Raw genomic sequence first — 15,453 nt, 5'->3', positions numbered from 1 at the left:
TACAATGGCTAGAGAGAATTAATGACTTTTGATTCCCTGTATGTAGAAGGCAACAGTTCAGAATTCAGACTTCAGAAGAATATAGAAGCATGTGGAAGGCGTGTAGCATTTGGATTCTTTTCTTCTTCATCCTTAAAACATGAAACTAAAGGAACAGTCTGTGATAAGAACCACCATGATCTTGTAATAAAGTTTCTGGAAAGTTGGTGTATGTTTGGTCTCTAGCGTCATCCTTCAGCAGCAAAGTGAAACATTTTTTATAAACATTAAAATGTAAGTGGGTATACACCTGTAGGGCCAGGTTCATTATTGACACCTTATAGTTCTGCTCCAGTGGTGTGTAAAGATACTTCGCATTCAAAGCACCAGTCCAATTTAGCTGACACAACTGCTATATGCCTTTTCAAAAGTATAGGTTTAAAAGAGAAACCCCAGCTAAATGCAAAGCCTCTATCAGCTCCACTTCTGTTCAGCTGAATGTCTGCTTTCACTGCAAGTTTTGTTTAGAAGTTCCTGTCATCCTTACCCAGAATTCCCACGCATTTTTTCTACTCTCTGTGCCCATTGCACTATATGCAGGATTAAATCACTACTAAAAATAGAAAACTTGTCAATATAGGGCCAAATTTCCAAATTTAGGCAGCAGTATAAAAATCTAAGATAAATAGGTGCTCATCATCAAAGTATCTGAGCCTATTCCACAGAAATTAATAGAAATAGCAGATTCCTTAGTGGACTTCACTGGGTCTCTAGCACTTCTCCCTTTATAGGATCTGAACTCTGCTTGGACTTGGTTTGATTTTTTTGTGGAGAGGCGGTTGGGATGGTGTTGGGGGAAAATGGATGTTTGAATTATGTCACCTGCACATATGCAATTATGTTCATCTTATGTCCACAGCTTTTTTGCATCCTGTGTCTATGCAAAAAAAGCCAATTAAACTTTTAGCTGGTCATGCATATGCTCTCAGTGGTATTTGTACAATAAATCAGGTATGTTCCAAATACATACAGGCATTTGGATTTCTCTAAATTTGGGAATCTGGTATTATGTGCTGCAGTCATTACCCAGCTTTCAGAGTAGCAGCTGTGTTAGTCTGTATTCGCAAAAAGAAAAGGAGTACTTGTGGCACCTTAGAGACTAACCAATTTATTTGAGCATAAGCTTTCATGAGCTACAGCTCACTTCATTGGATGCATTCAGTGGAAAATACAGTGGGGAGATTTATATACATAGAGAACATGACATTTATACCACAGGAATCCGTTCTAACAACGTGGTTAACAGAATTAGAGATAAAGCCTATAAGTGGATCAGAGCACATATATTTTCAGAAACTTTCTGACAGAGATGATTAGTCCAAAAATATACTTTATCAACTCTAAGTGTTACTGTGAAGAAAACATGCAGTACCTAGGTGCTACTTTAACTATAGAAACATATTGTTCTTCTCTTCAGTGATGTAACTAGAAATTACATTAACAACTGAAAAGGAGGACTTGTGGCACCTTAGAGACTATCCAATTTATTTGAGCATAAGCTTTCGTGAGCTACAACTCACTTCATCAGATGGATGCATGACAGCTTATACTCAAATAAATTGGTTAGTCTCTAAGGTGCCACAAGTACTCCTTTTCTTTTTGCGAATACAGACTAACACGGCTGCTGCTCTGAAACCTGTCATTAACAACTGAGAACTTGAAAATGCTTTTTAGTTTTTTACTTATCAGAACTTCTCTGTTCCTTATTTCCTTACCCCCAAGCAGGCAAACTGCAGCTAAATTTAGCAATTACTCTACTGAAACTGCAAAAATGTCACTTCAATTTTCCATCAACATCTTGTTTTGACATTAGCCATTTTGGGGTGATAATGAAGCAAACATTTTGGGGTACCAGACGGCTGAGAGGGTGACTAATGAGCAGCAGTGCTTTCCTCCCCTCCTCCCCCCAGGTCACTGATTCAAATCCTGATATCAGCCCGGCAGAGACAAAGTCATTATGATTTCATGGCTATACAAAAAACAATGAGCTTGGTTGTTTCATAACTGTTCCTTGTGGGTCAGTATCCAAATGATAAAAAATAAAATTATAATGGTACAGCCAATAGCAGTCTGAGCAGAGACGGAAAGAGATTAGACATGGAGACTTAACTGCAGTTTCCATTCAGTCCTAACAGTGGTGACTTTCTACAACAGAGCTGAAGCATATTGGCAGGGCATCATGGGGAAGCTTAGACCTTTTGCTGCACTTGTTCTGGGGATAGATTCAGCAGCTTTGTTTCCACTGCAGTCAATCTGACCCCTTTATATAAACACTAAAATACCTCAGTGCATATACATATGCACCAATATATTATATTATATATACACACATAGAAATACATACACACACAATAATGTCAGATGAACAGGGACAATTTAACATTCCCAACTGGTTTCTCAGCTCCACAGAAAAGGAATGCTTGGTGCTGGAATGCTCTAAAATAATTCAGTTAGTAATCCTGGAACCAATACAATGAAAGCCTAGAAAAGCTTCCAAGTTATGCCCCTTTCCAGAATCTTGGGAGAATATGCCCTTAATTTTCCAAATAGAAATCTGAATTGTGTTTTTCCACTTTCTTCCCAACATTGTCGTCACCATCTCATTTATGTGAACAGTGGCACTGAATAAACAGCATCCCCTATAATATAAGGGAATTGCATAAATGTCAGTGATGGAAAATAGTGCAATTCTGTGGCGGTTCAATGATGAGACAGAACACAGCTTTATGCAAGCAAGCAGGCTGGTCAGCTGAAATGGGCTGCTGCCCCCAGCTTTCCACCTTCCCCTTTTATTATATTTCTCCCCCCTATGCATTACATACTTCTATCGCAAAAAGACACACAAAGGAATGTATGACGTTGATTAATATACTTATTTACCAACTTTTATCTACTACAATCCTGGTTCTCAGGCCTTGAGCCCAGGCTAAGAAAGCTTACCACGGTCACTGTCTTTTAATCAACTTCTCATGGTTCATATCTAGTCCTTGACCTTGGATAGAGCAATGTGTGCATTGCTTCTACAAAACAGTCAGGGTGTGCCCTGCCTGCTTCCAGGTGGAATAACTAAACATGAACCCTTCATCCCCCCGTTTTTGTTTAATTATACTCAGCCATCTCATGGTAGCCGTCAATTTGCTTTGGCATGCTATTTAACTCCCAGACAGACAAGGACATAACTCGGGGAGCTTGCCAGGGCGAATCTCCACAAAGTCTTAGCAAGGAGGGAATACATTGTACACAGCAGCAGCAAAAAATAAGCCCAATGATCACAAACACAGCATAACCGAAAAGTTGTCGCAGCCATTCTAGAGAGGGCAGCCAACCTGTAAGCCAATTCCAAAAGCCCTCAAACCCCAGATCCTGGCGTATGTGTGCCGTAAGATTGGCCAATTCGGCCAGTCTACTTTCTATGGAATAACTATTGGTTAAATTAAAACAACACATATGCCGAAATGTGGAACAGCCTATGTGATGTTCTAAGAGCAGAAAATCAATGGCTGCCCTGTTATCCAAGATTGCATCCCTTAATTCATGTTGCTCTGTGTTAAGTAGGGCAATTGCCTGGGATGTTGTATTAATTGCCTTTGCTGCAAAGCATGCCAGGGTATTTAAGGTTCTGGCTGTATAAGTGGCAAGCGCGGGGACCCCAACAATAGAGGCCGCTAAAGCAGTATACTCAGCACGACTAAAAAGCTCAACATCTGCAACACAATTATCTGAAAGGGGTATACTTCTTTTACTACGCTTTTGACTGGCAAAAGGCAATATAAGCGTCATTCTACTAAGACAGCAAAGGGTGCCATCACTTAAATTTGCGGGAATATAACTAAAGGTGCGTGAACCGCAAGTAAAAAACCACCCTGATGGTAGGATGATATGGCCATAATTGTATGAAACATTGACAGCATGGGAACAATTTAAAAGGGGTTGAGAAATTTTTCGACAGCCCAAGGGCACCTTTGTACTAGTGCAGTTAACCACACGCACACAGGTGACATTGTCGGCCCCGGCCGGGTACGGTGTGTGGAGGAATATAGCCGTGTGAGGCAGAGTATAGTTGGCCGGGCCCCAATTAGCCATGCCAGAGTACTGGGAAGAGAGATTCGCATAAGCAGAGAGCATTGTCTTATTCCCTATCTCCTCAGGGTGATGACATACTGGAATAAGGCATGTACCTAACAAATCTCCGGCTGCTACAGAATCAGATAAACAAAAGTGAGTAACATTTGCTATTGAAGCCAATCTTTCCCATATATTATATGTCATTCGGGCTCGTAACGGGGGAAGCGCTCCCGAGCCAACCCCTACAGGAAATAGCAGGCACAAAAGGCATACAATCATCACAGAATTAGCAGTGATTTGGGCGAGAATCTCCACAAACAAAGTCTCAGGAGTCTCTGGCCGTTGATCTGCTGCCAGTCTTCATTGAGCCGCGACGACCAATGCTTTTACTGCTCCCCATGTCACGGGCCGGCTTGGGACGCTACGCCTCCTCCGTTTCCATCCCGCCGTTGTCGACTCGGGAGGCACCGCGGTCTCCTCCAAGGTCAGCTGAAACTCTGGTATGGGGTTCAACAGTCCCTGGTGCCACGCCATGCTGTTTCAGTGCCGGTCGCACACACTGGGCCGGAACCCACAACGGTCCTGCAGGGAGAGACACAGCAGCATATCCCCGACCCCAAGTGATTAGAGGTACTGGGCCCCACCACTGCGGATCGGGCAGCTGACGGTAAAAGACACGTGGTCTTTCCAGTACCTCAGATTTGTGAAAATGCCGATCCGCAGGGGTCTGCTGATCTGCATTCAGCGTTAAATTATTTAAAGTAAACAAAAGGATATGCATTTGTTGTTGAATGTCTCCTAAGGTTCGGAGACGGAGCTCCCCTTGTTTTAATTGTTTATCAAGCAAGGTTTTGAGCGTGCGATTGGCACGTTCAACAATGGCTTGGCCCGTGGAATTATAAGGGATCCCGTGTTTAAGACGGACGTCCCATCGGGCACAAAAGGTGGAGAGGGCTGTGGAGCAGTAGGCTGGGGCATTATCCGTTTGAAGCTGGCTTGGGCGACCCATAACAGAAAAGCAGGCCAGCAAATGGTGAATAAGTTTGGCAGTGGCTTCCCCACAGTGTGGGGTTGCCCAAAGGAACCCCGAATAAGTATCAATGGAAACATGTAAAAACGAATAGGGGCGGAATTGTGGCACGTGAGTGACATCCATTTGCCATAGCTGATTTGCTGTGGTACCTCGGGGGTTAACGGCATAAGAGAAAGTAGGAGCAGCAGCAGCACAGTGGGGGCAGGAACGAACAATGGAACGTCCATGATCAGCAGGAATGTGAAACTGCCGGGCCAAAACAGAGGCAGACTGATGAAAAAAGGCATGGCTTTCAATGGGGTCAGAAAAAAGGGAATTTACCTGACCACGCAACGTGCGATCGGCGCGCGCATTGCCCTCAGTGAGTGGCCCAGGCAGAGGGGTATGACTGCGAATATGAGCTACAAAATAAGGGAAATTACGAGTGGCGATGAGATACTGCAAAGACAAAAACAGGCGAAGGAGGTCCGCATCAACCTGAGGGGTAATGAGGGCAAGGGGTAAATGATCAATTACCTGATAAACATAATGGGTATCCACAATTAAACTAAAGGGACAATCAGCAAAAAGTTGAAAGGCCAAAATAACAGCAGCCAATTCTGAACGCTGTGCGGAAAGCTGAGGCAGTGTAAAACGAGAATGCCAACGAGGGGGTTTACCCAATTGATAAGTGACAACACCTCAGTGTGGAGAGCCATCAGTAAAAAGAGTGACAGCAATGGGTTGAGAGCGGAAACAATGGGTTGAGAGCAGCTAAGACGATGGACAATTAGAGGCACCTTTTGGGTAATTACCAACCGAGGATCTTTTGGGGGATTATAAGAAATCTCTCCCACATAATCACAAAGAGCAACCTGCCAGGCCAAGGAGGTGTGGCACAAAGAATCAAATTCACTACGGGACAAGGGGAACACAATGGCAATTAAATCAGTGCCAGTGAGTTGCACTGCACGGTGGCAGGCTTTACGAACAAGATCAGACAGGGCATCTAAATATGGATAAATATTCCGAGGAGGAGTGGATGAGAGGTATAGCCACTCTATAATAGAGACGGCTGTGTCCGTACGGGGTACAAACAGAGCCGCAGTGGGTGTATGAGGGGTGGCAAGAAGAACCAACCGTAGGGGACGGACCTCTGGGAGTCTGTCCACAAACTGCTGACTCAATGCTGCATTGATCTGTCAAATGCAGGCAATGTGCTCCGCAGTGATGGCAATAACTGCACTCGGTGCCCGGGCTCCACGTAGGAGCTCGAACAACGGCTGCAGCATTGAGGTGGGGAGACGAAAGTAGGGCCGAATCCAATTTAAATGACCCAAAATCTGTTGTAATTTAACAAGGGTTAGGGGTTGAGGTAGAATTAATTCTGGACGAACCGGAGCAGCATAGGTTTGTAAAACCTTATGTCCGAGGTAGTGGTAGGGATAAGAGCGTTGGATTTTTTCTGGTGCCACTAACAGGCCATTTTGGCCAAGAATCTGAGACAAAGATTCAAGCTGTTGTGCCATGACCTGGGGACCACTAAGCAAAATGTCATCCATATAATGGTAGACCTTTAGCGTAGGGTACCAGGCACGGAAAGGGGCGAGGGCCTGATCCACAAAAAGCTGACACAAGGTTGGACTATTTTGCATTCCCTGGGGCAAGACCTTCCACTGATACCTTTGAGAGGGTTGCTGATTATTATATTGTGGCACCGTAAACGCAAATTTTTCGCGATCTTGTGGGCAAAGGGGGATGGTGAAAAAACAATCTTTTAAATCTAACACACAAAGCTGATCGGTTTGAGGAATTAAATTTGGATTTGGTAAGCCAAACTGCAAGAGGCCCATGGGTTGTATGCATTTATTTATTTCCCTTAAATCATGTAACAGCCGCCAAGCACCAGATTTTTTCTTGATAACGAACACTGGGGTGTTCCAGGGACTAGTGGAGCTCTCCAAGCGCTGTGCCTGCAAATGCTGCTGCACAAGCAACTGAAGCGCTTTCAGCTTCTCTAGAGGGAGGGGCCACTGGTCAATCCATACGGGCTCTAAGGATTGCCATACCAAGGGTAAGGCGGATGGCAAGGTGGGTGAGGGAGGGTTTTGGGCCATCAGATATTAATATCGAGGGTGGTGTCCAGCTTTGTAAGTAAATCACGGCCCCAAATATTGAGGTGGACAGGGAGCACAAAAGGGCGGATAGTAGCAAGGGCACGGCCTCCTGGTTTAGAGACTGTGACCCAAGACAAACTCTGACGCCCGGGTTTACTACCCCCGATCCCCCACAACTCTTTAGAAGGAACCGTAGGCCAACTGACCAGCCACTCCGGATCACGAATCACCGTAACGTCAGCTCCAGTGTCCACCAGCCCTGTAAAAGGAACATCGTTTAAGAGAAGTGTTAACTGAGGTTTCGAGGGGTGGACTGACATTGTCAGAGCAACAAGTGGAGAGGACGTGCTGTGAGACGGCGAGTGAGACAACGTTGATCCAAAGCCGCCTCCGCCCCGAGTGCGATTCTCGGCAGCTGGCACCTGATAGGGGACTAAAATCAATTGTGCAATTGACCATCCACGCGGGAGCGACTGTGGAAGATGAGTCCACACCTGAACCTTAATAATGCCAGTGTAATCAGCATCAATGACCCCTGGAATGACAAAAAAGCCCTGTTTCCCAGCATGTGAGCGGGGGAGAACGAGACCCACAAAGCTGGCAGGGAGAGGTCCCGTCACCTGCGTAGGTATGGCGCAGACCTCCCCTGGCAGCCGAAAGTCAGTGTCCTCCTGCATGATCAAATCAAGCCCTGCACTTCCAGCAGTCGCCGCCCTCATAGAGTCTACGGATTTTAAGGCAGAGGAACGGATGTCTGAGTGGGAAACTCCCCCGTTTGGCCCTGGGTTCAGGAAGGACCCGTCGTGCGGTTTCCCGACCCGCTACGACACTGATTAGCCCAGTGATAACCCTTCTGACACTTGGGGCACTTCTTTGAGGGTCGGGCGGGTGCCTTTGATGAGCGGCACTCCCGCTGAAAGTGACCTTCCTTACCACAGCGGTAACAACACTTCCCCTCCTTTCCGGTTTTTCTCAGGGCGGCAGCCAGAACTCCAGCCTTATGGGCTTGTGTGCCGATGTTCTGGCATGCCCGCAGCATGTCTGACAGCTCTAAAATGCCAGAGGCTTGCGCCGTCTGGAGAGTACGGCAGCAATCCTCGTTTGCATTTTCAACCGCCAGTTTTAACAGGATCTCCTGAGCTGCCTCAGTGTTATCCACCTGTCGGAGGATAGCCTCCTGCAATCTGTTGGTAAAATCCAGAAAGGACTCTGATGCACCCTGATGGATACTGACAAACCTTTTGGTAGGCTTGCCTGAATCCGGGACCTTCCGGAAAGCATGCTGGGCGCAGGTGGAAATAATGGGGAAGACGGCCTGAGGGAGTTGAGACTGCATCTCAACAGTAGCAAACTGGCCCTCCCCTGCCAAATGCTCATAAATGATACCTTGCTCTATATATACCTGGGCTTGGCGTTCCGCCATCTGCCGATACTCACTAATCCAAATAACATACTGACTGGGTGTTAACATCATGCGCAACAGCGCCTTCCAATCTTCAGGGATTAGGGAGTACCCAGTACCTATCCCTTCAATGAGACCACGCACAAAGGTGCTAGTCAGGCCGAACTCGTGAATTGCTTTCTTTACCTCTCTAACCACCGAGTATGGCAAAGTGGCCCAGGTTCCAACGGGGTTGCCCTGGTCATCATTCTGCCAGGTCACTGGACAAACTGAGACCAGATCAGCCAGCTCCTCCGCTGTAATATCTGAGCGAGTCTTCGCTGCATGAACCATTTGTTGCACCAGCGAAAGCCGCTGAGCAGACGCGGACGACCCTCCGGGAGGCCCCAAAACATGGGGCCCCACGGGGGGAGGGTGATCACACAGCGGCTCCGGTGGGGAAGGCCAGGGAGGCGGTGGTAATAGAGGCACTGGGGGCGAAGCAGGGGGAGGGATGGCTGCAGGAGCGGACGGGGGTGGCGGGATCGGCAGCCCCTCTGTTGGCGCGGGAGAGGGCCTTTCCGAGGCGACACACTGTGTTGCATCGGTAGAAGGGGGGATGGCTGCAGGAGCGGACAGGCGTGGCGAGATCACCAGCCTCGCGAGAGAGGGCCTGTCCGAGGCGACACGCAGTATCGCGTCACGGCAGAGGTGCCAGGCATGTAAAGCCTGCATGGGCGCCCGAGGCTCTTCGTGCAATGTCTGGCCCAATCGCTCCCAGTCCGCTAGCTTAAGGGTTCTGGCTTCAGGGTACCACGGGCACTGGGCACTCACCTCCTGTAGCAGGAGAGTGAGTTCTCGAGTGGGGCAGTCATGCTGAGCCTTACGCAGCAAATACTGTAGCTCACTGCGGTGTTGCACTTGCAAAGCAGAGAGGGAGCTTCCCATACTTACCACAATGAAAAATACTCACCGGGATCCACGAAGCGGATGAGTGACGCATCTGAAACCCTTGCCGGGCGAGGTGAGTGCTGAGGGTCCCATGTTTGGGCGCCAGTTGTGGCGGTTCAATGATGAGACAGAACACAGCTTTATGCAAGCAAGCAGGCTGGTCAGCTGAAATGGGCTGCTGCCCCCAGCTTTCCACCTTCCCCTTTTATTATATTTCTCCCCCCTATGCATTACATACTTCTACCGCAAAAAGACACACAAAGGAATGTATGACGTTGATTAATATACTTATTTACCAACTTTTATCTACTACAATCCTGGTTCTCAGGCCTTGAGCCCAGGCTAAGAAAGCTTACCACCGTCACTGTCTTTTAATCAACTTCTCATGGTTCATATCTAGTCCTTGTCCTTGGATAGAGCAATGTGTGCATTGCTTCTACAAAACAGTCAGGGTGTGCCCTGACTGTTTCCAGGTGGAATAACTAAACATGAACCCTTCACAATTCACTGGCATTTACACATTTCTCAGAAGAAACATTTCTGTCTTAAAAAAAAATTCCCAATTGAGTTTGAAGGCATGCCTAATAAGCTGATTTTGGAGCTAACAACTTTGAAAAAGCAATTGTCTTTTAAATGTTCTAAAATAGTTTTTGCTCTCAAACACTACCAGTATCTGGGGACTCTTTCTCATCTGTTTCTGCCTCCAGATGTAACACAACCCAGTTGCTAAAAATGAGTATTGCTAAATGTGAATAAATCAGTGATTCCGCCTTTATGAACTGCAGGTTGGAAATTATCAGCTTGACCGAATAAAAAAAATTTGTTTATTTAATTTGTTCTTATGCCTGAGGGGGATTATGATCTTTTATACGTAAAAACCTAAATGTTAGATGCCACTTTTCACACAGCATATGTGATTAGCGAACACTCCACTTTTCATTACAGGAAAAATCTCTTGAAACATTTCAAACTATCTTCTCTTTCTCCCCTACACCCTTGCCCGCCCATGGTTGTGCAGGCTCACACAAACACATACAGTGGCAGAGTGGACAATCATGTTTGCACTGAAGACAGCTTTCCATTAAGTTAGCATATGGTGATAGCACGCTGAGTGACAACTGGAAGATTGGTTTCTGGGATGAACTCAAGCTTTCAGCCTTGAGAATATCAAAGAGGTTTTTATGGAGGTGATGCCCTCTGTCTCTGGGAAGACAGCTGCCCAATGCTCAAGTCTCTCCCAGTAGACTGGTATTGGCAAAAGTTGGTGTTCTATTCCTGACTGAAGGAACAGCTGACTGTAGGGGAGGAGATTAGAGGGGAACAACTAGTCAAAACAATTACAGTCTTCTTGGGAAACTAGGCCTATGCAGCACTCATCAACATCCTAATCAGACAATGAGCAACAATGTTGACAAAGCACAGGATGCCACTTTTTCAGTTGAAAGTGGGGCATTTTTTCATAAGTTATGTTGACCTAATTAAGCACTTAGAAAACTTTATTAAAAACTTACTGGGCCAAATTCCTCTCTCAGCTAACAAGGTTAATCTGGAGTGATGCTGTTAAAAATCAGTGGAATGATTCTGGACTTAACCCACAATGCCAGAATAGAGTTTGGTCCTCTACCCAGTGTATTGTTTTCTTTTTTTAACCTATTATTTTACTTTCCCTCACTATACTTTCTCATTTTTTCCTAAAAGCTTTTAGAACACTATTTGTTATACATGGCTGCTTTCAGTTTCCTACTGGATTTCCCCCTGTGACACTATCAGGGTCAGCCCTAATTTTTTTGGTGCCCTGCATAGAATAATGCGAGTGGGGTTTTATACAATTCCCACCTCATCCATGAGTAGGTCTTTCCACCACGGCTCCTGTCGTGATCTCCCCCGCTTGCCAGCGAAACCCTCCTTCTGCAAGTTGCGGCAACATTGTCTGTCTAGGTGTTTATACCACATTCATCACCATGGTACCCAAGCACCGCTTCTTCCCTTGTCTGCGAGACTCTGAACACCACTCGCCCACCTGTCTGAGAGGCTCTGCAGCTCCTGTTAACTCTCCTACCTGTGCAGGGAAGCAGAACTGAAGCACCGTTTTCAAAGCAGCAAGAGGGGAGAGCAGTCACTCTGACTCTACAGGACTTGTATGTTGCATTCAAAATAGCATCCTAACCTGTTGGCATCATCTCACAGCAGTAGGCCATTTAGGTGGTTTTATGGGGATAGTATAAGAGAACGGGAAGAAAGAGAATATGAGAAATTAGGTTTCCTGGGGGAAAAGGTGGGAGAAAGGAGAATATATTGGCAGATAAGACAGAGAGGCAGCGGAATAAAGAGAAAAGAGGGGATACAGAACAAAAGGAAGAGAAAAGACAAAGGCAGAAAGGGAAAATTGTTTCTCACCTTTGCATTTTCCACTTGCCAGGTGCACAGGCAGCCCTGACATTTTCTATCGAGCTCTATTTCCTGTCACACTTAAACTACTTTAGGCCAGAACTCTACTGTGCCATGTCTTTTTTCCACACAAACATGGACTTGGGCTATTTGCAGGGTTCTGACATGCTTGTCCAATGCTCATCTATTTGAAGTGCTGTACAGACTGTGAGGGTGAAATTGGCTTTGGCATCTATTCTTTTTTAGTCTGCAGTACTACAGAGAATGGGAAATGATCAAGCTAGTTGAGATTTTCTTTCACACCCTACTGCTTGTCTAGCCTGCTTGTCCCTTGACCCTATGTCATTGCTTCTTGTTTTCCCATCCCTCCCTTCTGTTTTTCTTGTCCCTTTGCCTCTGTCTTGTTCCCTCTTTCTCCTCTCCATCATCTCTCTATCTCGTCTCCTCTTTGCCTGTTATTTTCTTCCCTCAAGGCTCTATTTTCTTATCTTCTTTCTTTCCATCCACTTTTCCCTGCAACCCACCTAAACAAGCTTCTACTGCAAGTCAATGCCATGATGTTAACAGGCCATTTTGGAAGGAGCCAAAAAAAAATACTGTATTCTCATTCAGCTCTGATGTACTTAATTCAATTCCTTTTGACTCTTTTAACGTGTGTGTCTCACATCAAACATAGCAACACAGCATGACCTCAATCTAAAGACTATGTTTAAAAAAAAAAAAACGAGTTGAAAAAAATTTCAGTGGAAGTTTTCCCTTGAAAAATGCTCTTTTGTCAAAATCAAAATGTTTCCCGTGACCATGTTGACCTTGGTGACATTCTTGATGGAAAGTTTTTGCAACCATTTGAATCCAATTGTAATATTTTGTTTGGATGTTCTTGTTTCATTTCGACTCTCTCATCATTTTTCTCTGCTCGGACAGTCTCATTTCATTTAGTTTAGGCCTTTATATTACATTATGATGTTTATATATGTTTTACTTCATGGTATAACATAATGGCTCAACATTATAAAAATGAAACATTTTGAGAATGTCAGAATGAAGCATTTCAATAAGGTTGTTTGATATTTCCACACCAAAATGTGGGGAATTTACATTCCACATAAATCTTGAAATGGTAATTTTTTTTTTTGGTCCCAATTCAGAAGAAAATCAAAATTTTGAAATGTCAGAATTTCTTATCTGACCAAAACCCATTTTCTGACCATCTCTACTTATGGGCCAGTGCTCAGAAAATATTGGCTACACTGAAAAGTCCATTTTGGTCACTTCCGCTTGCCCCCACACAGCCACAACTCAAATGGACCTGATGTTATTAGCAGCACAGTAGGGTCAGCTCTAAAAAGTAGTTCCATGACTATCTTGCTAGTTTCTCAATGGTAGGGTACTATTATAAGTGGGGCTTGACAAAGCTCAATAACATTTGGTTCAACTAAGCTATGAATCTAAATGTTTAGATTCTCATCTGCTGCTAATCCATAACGAGGAAGGATGGTCTAGTGGTTACAGCCCTAGCCTGGGGCCATGGGAGACCTTTGATTACAATGGGAGGTGCATAACTTGCTTACATGCTTTGGAAAACCCTACTCAGCACCTATCTGAATACCACTGAAAATCTGGCCTTCTGTGTATGGGTGCCTCGTCTCTAAAATGGAGAGAATAGTACTTCCCTACCTCATGATGGTGTTATCAGGTGCTCAAATACTGTGGTGGTAGGGGTCATAAGTATTTAGGATAGATAATATCCCAAATTCTCTGGTTTGGATACATGGCTGGAATTTTCCAGGTAGGCTAGACAGACTGTAAAGGTACCCTTTCAGTATCTCTGCCTCGAGTCAACAACTACATTATGATTTTTTTTTTACAGTTCCTTTTCTCTTCCTTCAGACAAATTTTGATTCAAGTTTTTGGCAAAAGTTCAGGTTGATTCTTATTTCATGCAGAATGATTTCCACACCATTATTTTCAAATCTACAGGATTTTGCCTCTCAATGTTGTTAATTGTGCATTTACCTTAAGTAAAGAGAGCTGGTTGAAATTTTTCAAATGTCAATGAAAAATGTCACTGAAATTTAGAATTTTGACCAAAAACCCCACATAAAATTGTTTCACAATATTTTCATAAATTTCCTTCCAATTTTCAACCAACTGTACAGCTAGTTAATTTTTTTCCAATTTTGGAGACATTTCAATAAAAAAACAGAACATATGTTTGTGTGATTTCTCTCTCCATTCCTCCTCTCTCCCATCTTATGACCAGCTGTATGATACAATGTTTCCCAAACAAATTTTTCTCAGGTAACACACAATCTTCCATCACTATTGGACCATCAGTTTTCCTGTTTACAAAGCCCTGGATCAACACTGTAACTGATGGTGACACTCCATCACCATCAGCCACCAAGTTTTCAGGTGAGCATTTCAGTAACCATGTAAAACGCACCACAGCAGTTTGCCCTCAGTTCAGGGATCACCAAGGGATCTGCCCCGAGAGAAGCATGGCTAAATCCAGTTGAAGGGACTTACATAATATTCTAGGGAAAAAGGGATATGTGTTTCCCAGGAAAACTGAACTCTGAGGGGAAAATGAGTGGGTGATCTTAGCTAGAAGAAAATAAAATCCATGGCCTTTTGATTGGCCAGAGCTGTACTCTCTGTTATAGGGAGGCATGCTTTTTCCTGATTTATCTTAGTATAACTTGACTGCACAAAATTTCTCTTGAACTTAATTTAGAACCTACTCAGAGAAGCCTCTTCCTCACTATCTTCAACTGAATAGTAGAAAGCCTCATATCAGTCATTTTCTTCTTCATAACCACTGGGGTTGATTTCTTTCTTCCCCCCTCATCCACCCATGGCTCCCCTGATGTCATGCTGACCTTCCATCTATCTCCTGAACCTTGTGGATTCAGTTTAATGCATTATTGTTTTATAAATGCAGCTACACACATAAATGGTAAACATCTGAGCCAAGGACAGGAGATACTGTTGAAAATACAGTGTGTCTTTCATAATTTCTGGGGATAATCACTGTTTATGTTAGAGCAGAGGCTACAATTCCCAGTGCTACTGACTTGTTTTCACTGCAGTCCTACAGCAGAGTTATAGGTCATTGTGCCAAATGAATAAATTCATAAAGAATTGGTCAATAACGCAGATAGTTTTGTTGTTTTACTTTGTGCCTGAATTTAAAAGAAAGCGCTATACTTATCATTCATTGGTATAAATCATGGGCTAGTATCAGAGCAAATGGTTTAATCTTTAGGACAGATGCTTCTGAGCTTGCAGCCATGGATTTAAAACCCAGTTGGGGATTTACTATTAGCCCTATCATTAGCATAAATTGATTGCTCTGATTGGCTAATCACTTAATTAGCAAACAGACGATATTGAACCATTTTGGAATAGTTCCTATAACTATGGGAGGATTATTTCTCATTCAGATTTTGTATTAACTTTAGACTGGATTTGTTCCATGCTGTCTATGTAGTTGTTTA

General features: G+C 44.3%; 1 protein-coding gene across 2 annotated transcripts; it reads right to left on the bottom strand.

Annotated features, from left to right (window-relative positions):
* Positions 1-2,762: 2,762 nt before the first annotated feature.
* LOC311519497 (uncharacterized protein) lies at positions 2,763-12,635 on the bottom strand (the record flags this gene model as incomplete). 2 transcript variants are annotated; one of them, XM_084626039.1, is made up of 2 exons in its annotated part: positions 2,763-4,686; positions 7,440-12,635. In XM_084626039.1, one exon carries the CDS (start codon positions 9,560-9,562, stop codon positions 8,021-8,023), a length of 1,542 nt encoding a protein of 513 aa, XP_084482165.1. In that variant the 3' UTR covers positions 2,763-4,686; positions 7,440-8,020. The 2 variants fall into 2 exon arrangements, with proteins under 2 accessions (XP_084482165.1, XP_084482166.1); XM_084626040.1 differs by having other exon boundaries at positions 5,459-9,562.
* Between the last annotated feature and the right edge of the window lie 2,818 nt (positions 12,636-15,453).

Source organism: Lepidochelys olivacea (genome assembly GCF_965140295.1).
Source record: "Lepidochelys olivacea isolate rLepOli2 genome assembly, chromosome: 4".
Taxonomy (NCBI): domain Eukaryota; kingdom Metazoa; phylum Chordata; order Testudines; family Cheloniidae; genus Lepidochelys; species Lepidochelys olivacea.
The sequence above is the reverse complement of the archived record's forward strand: the minus strand, read 5'-3'. Positions and strand labels throughout refer to the sequence as shown.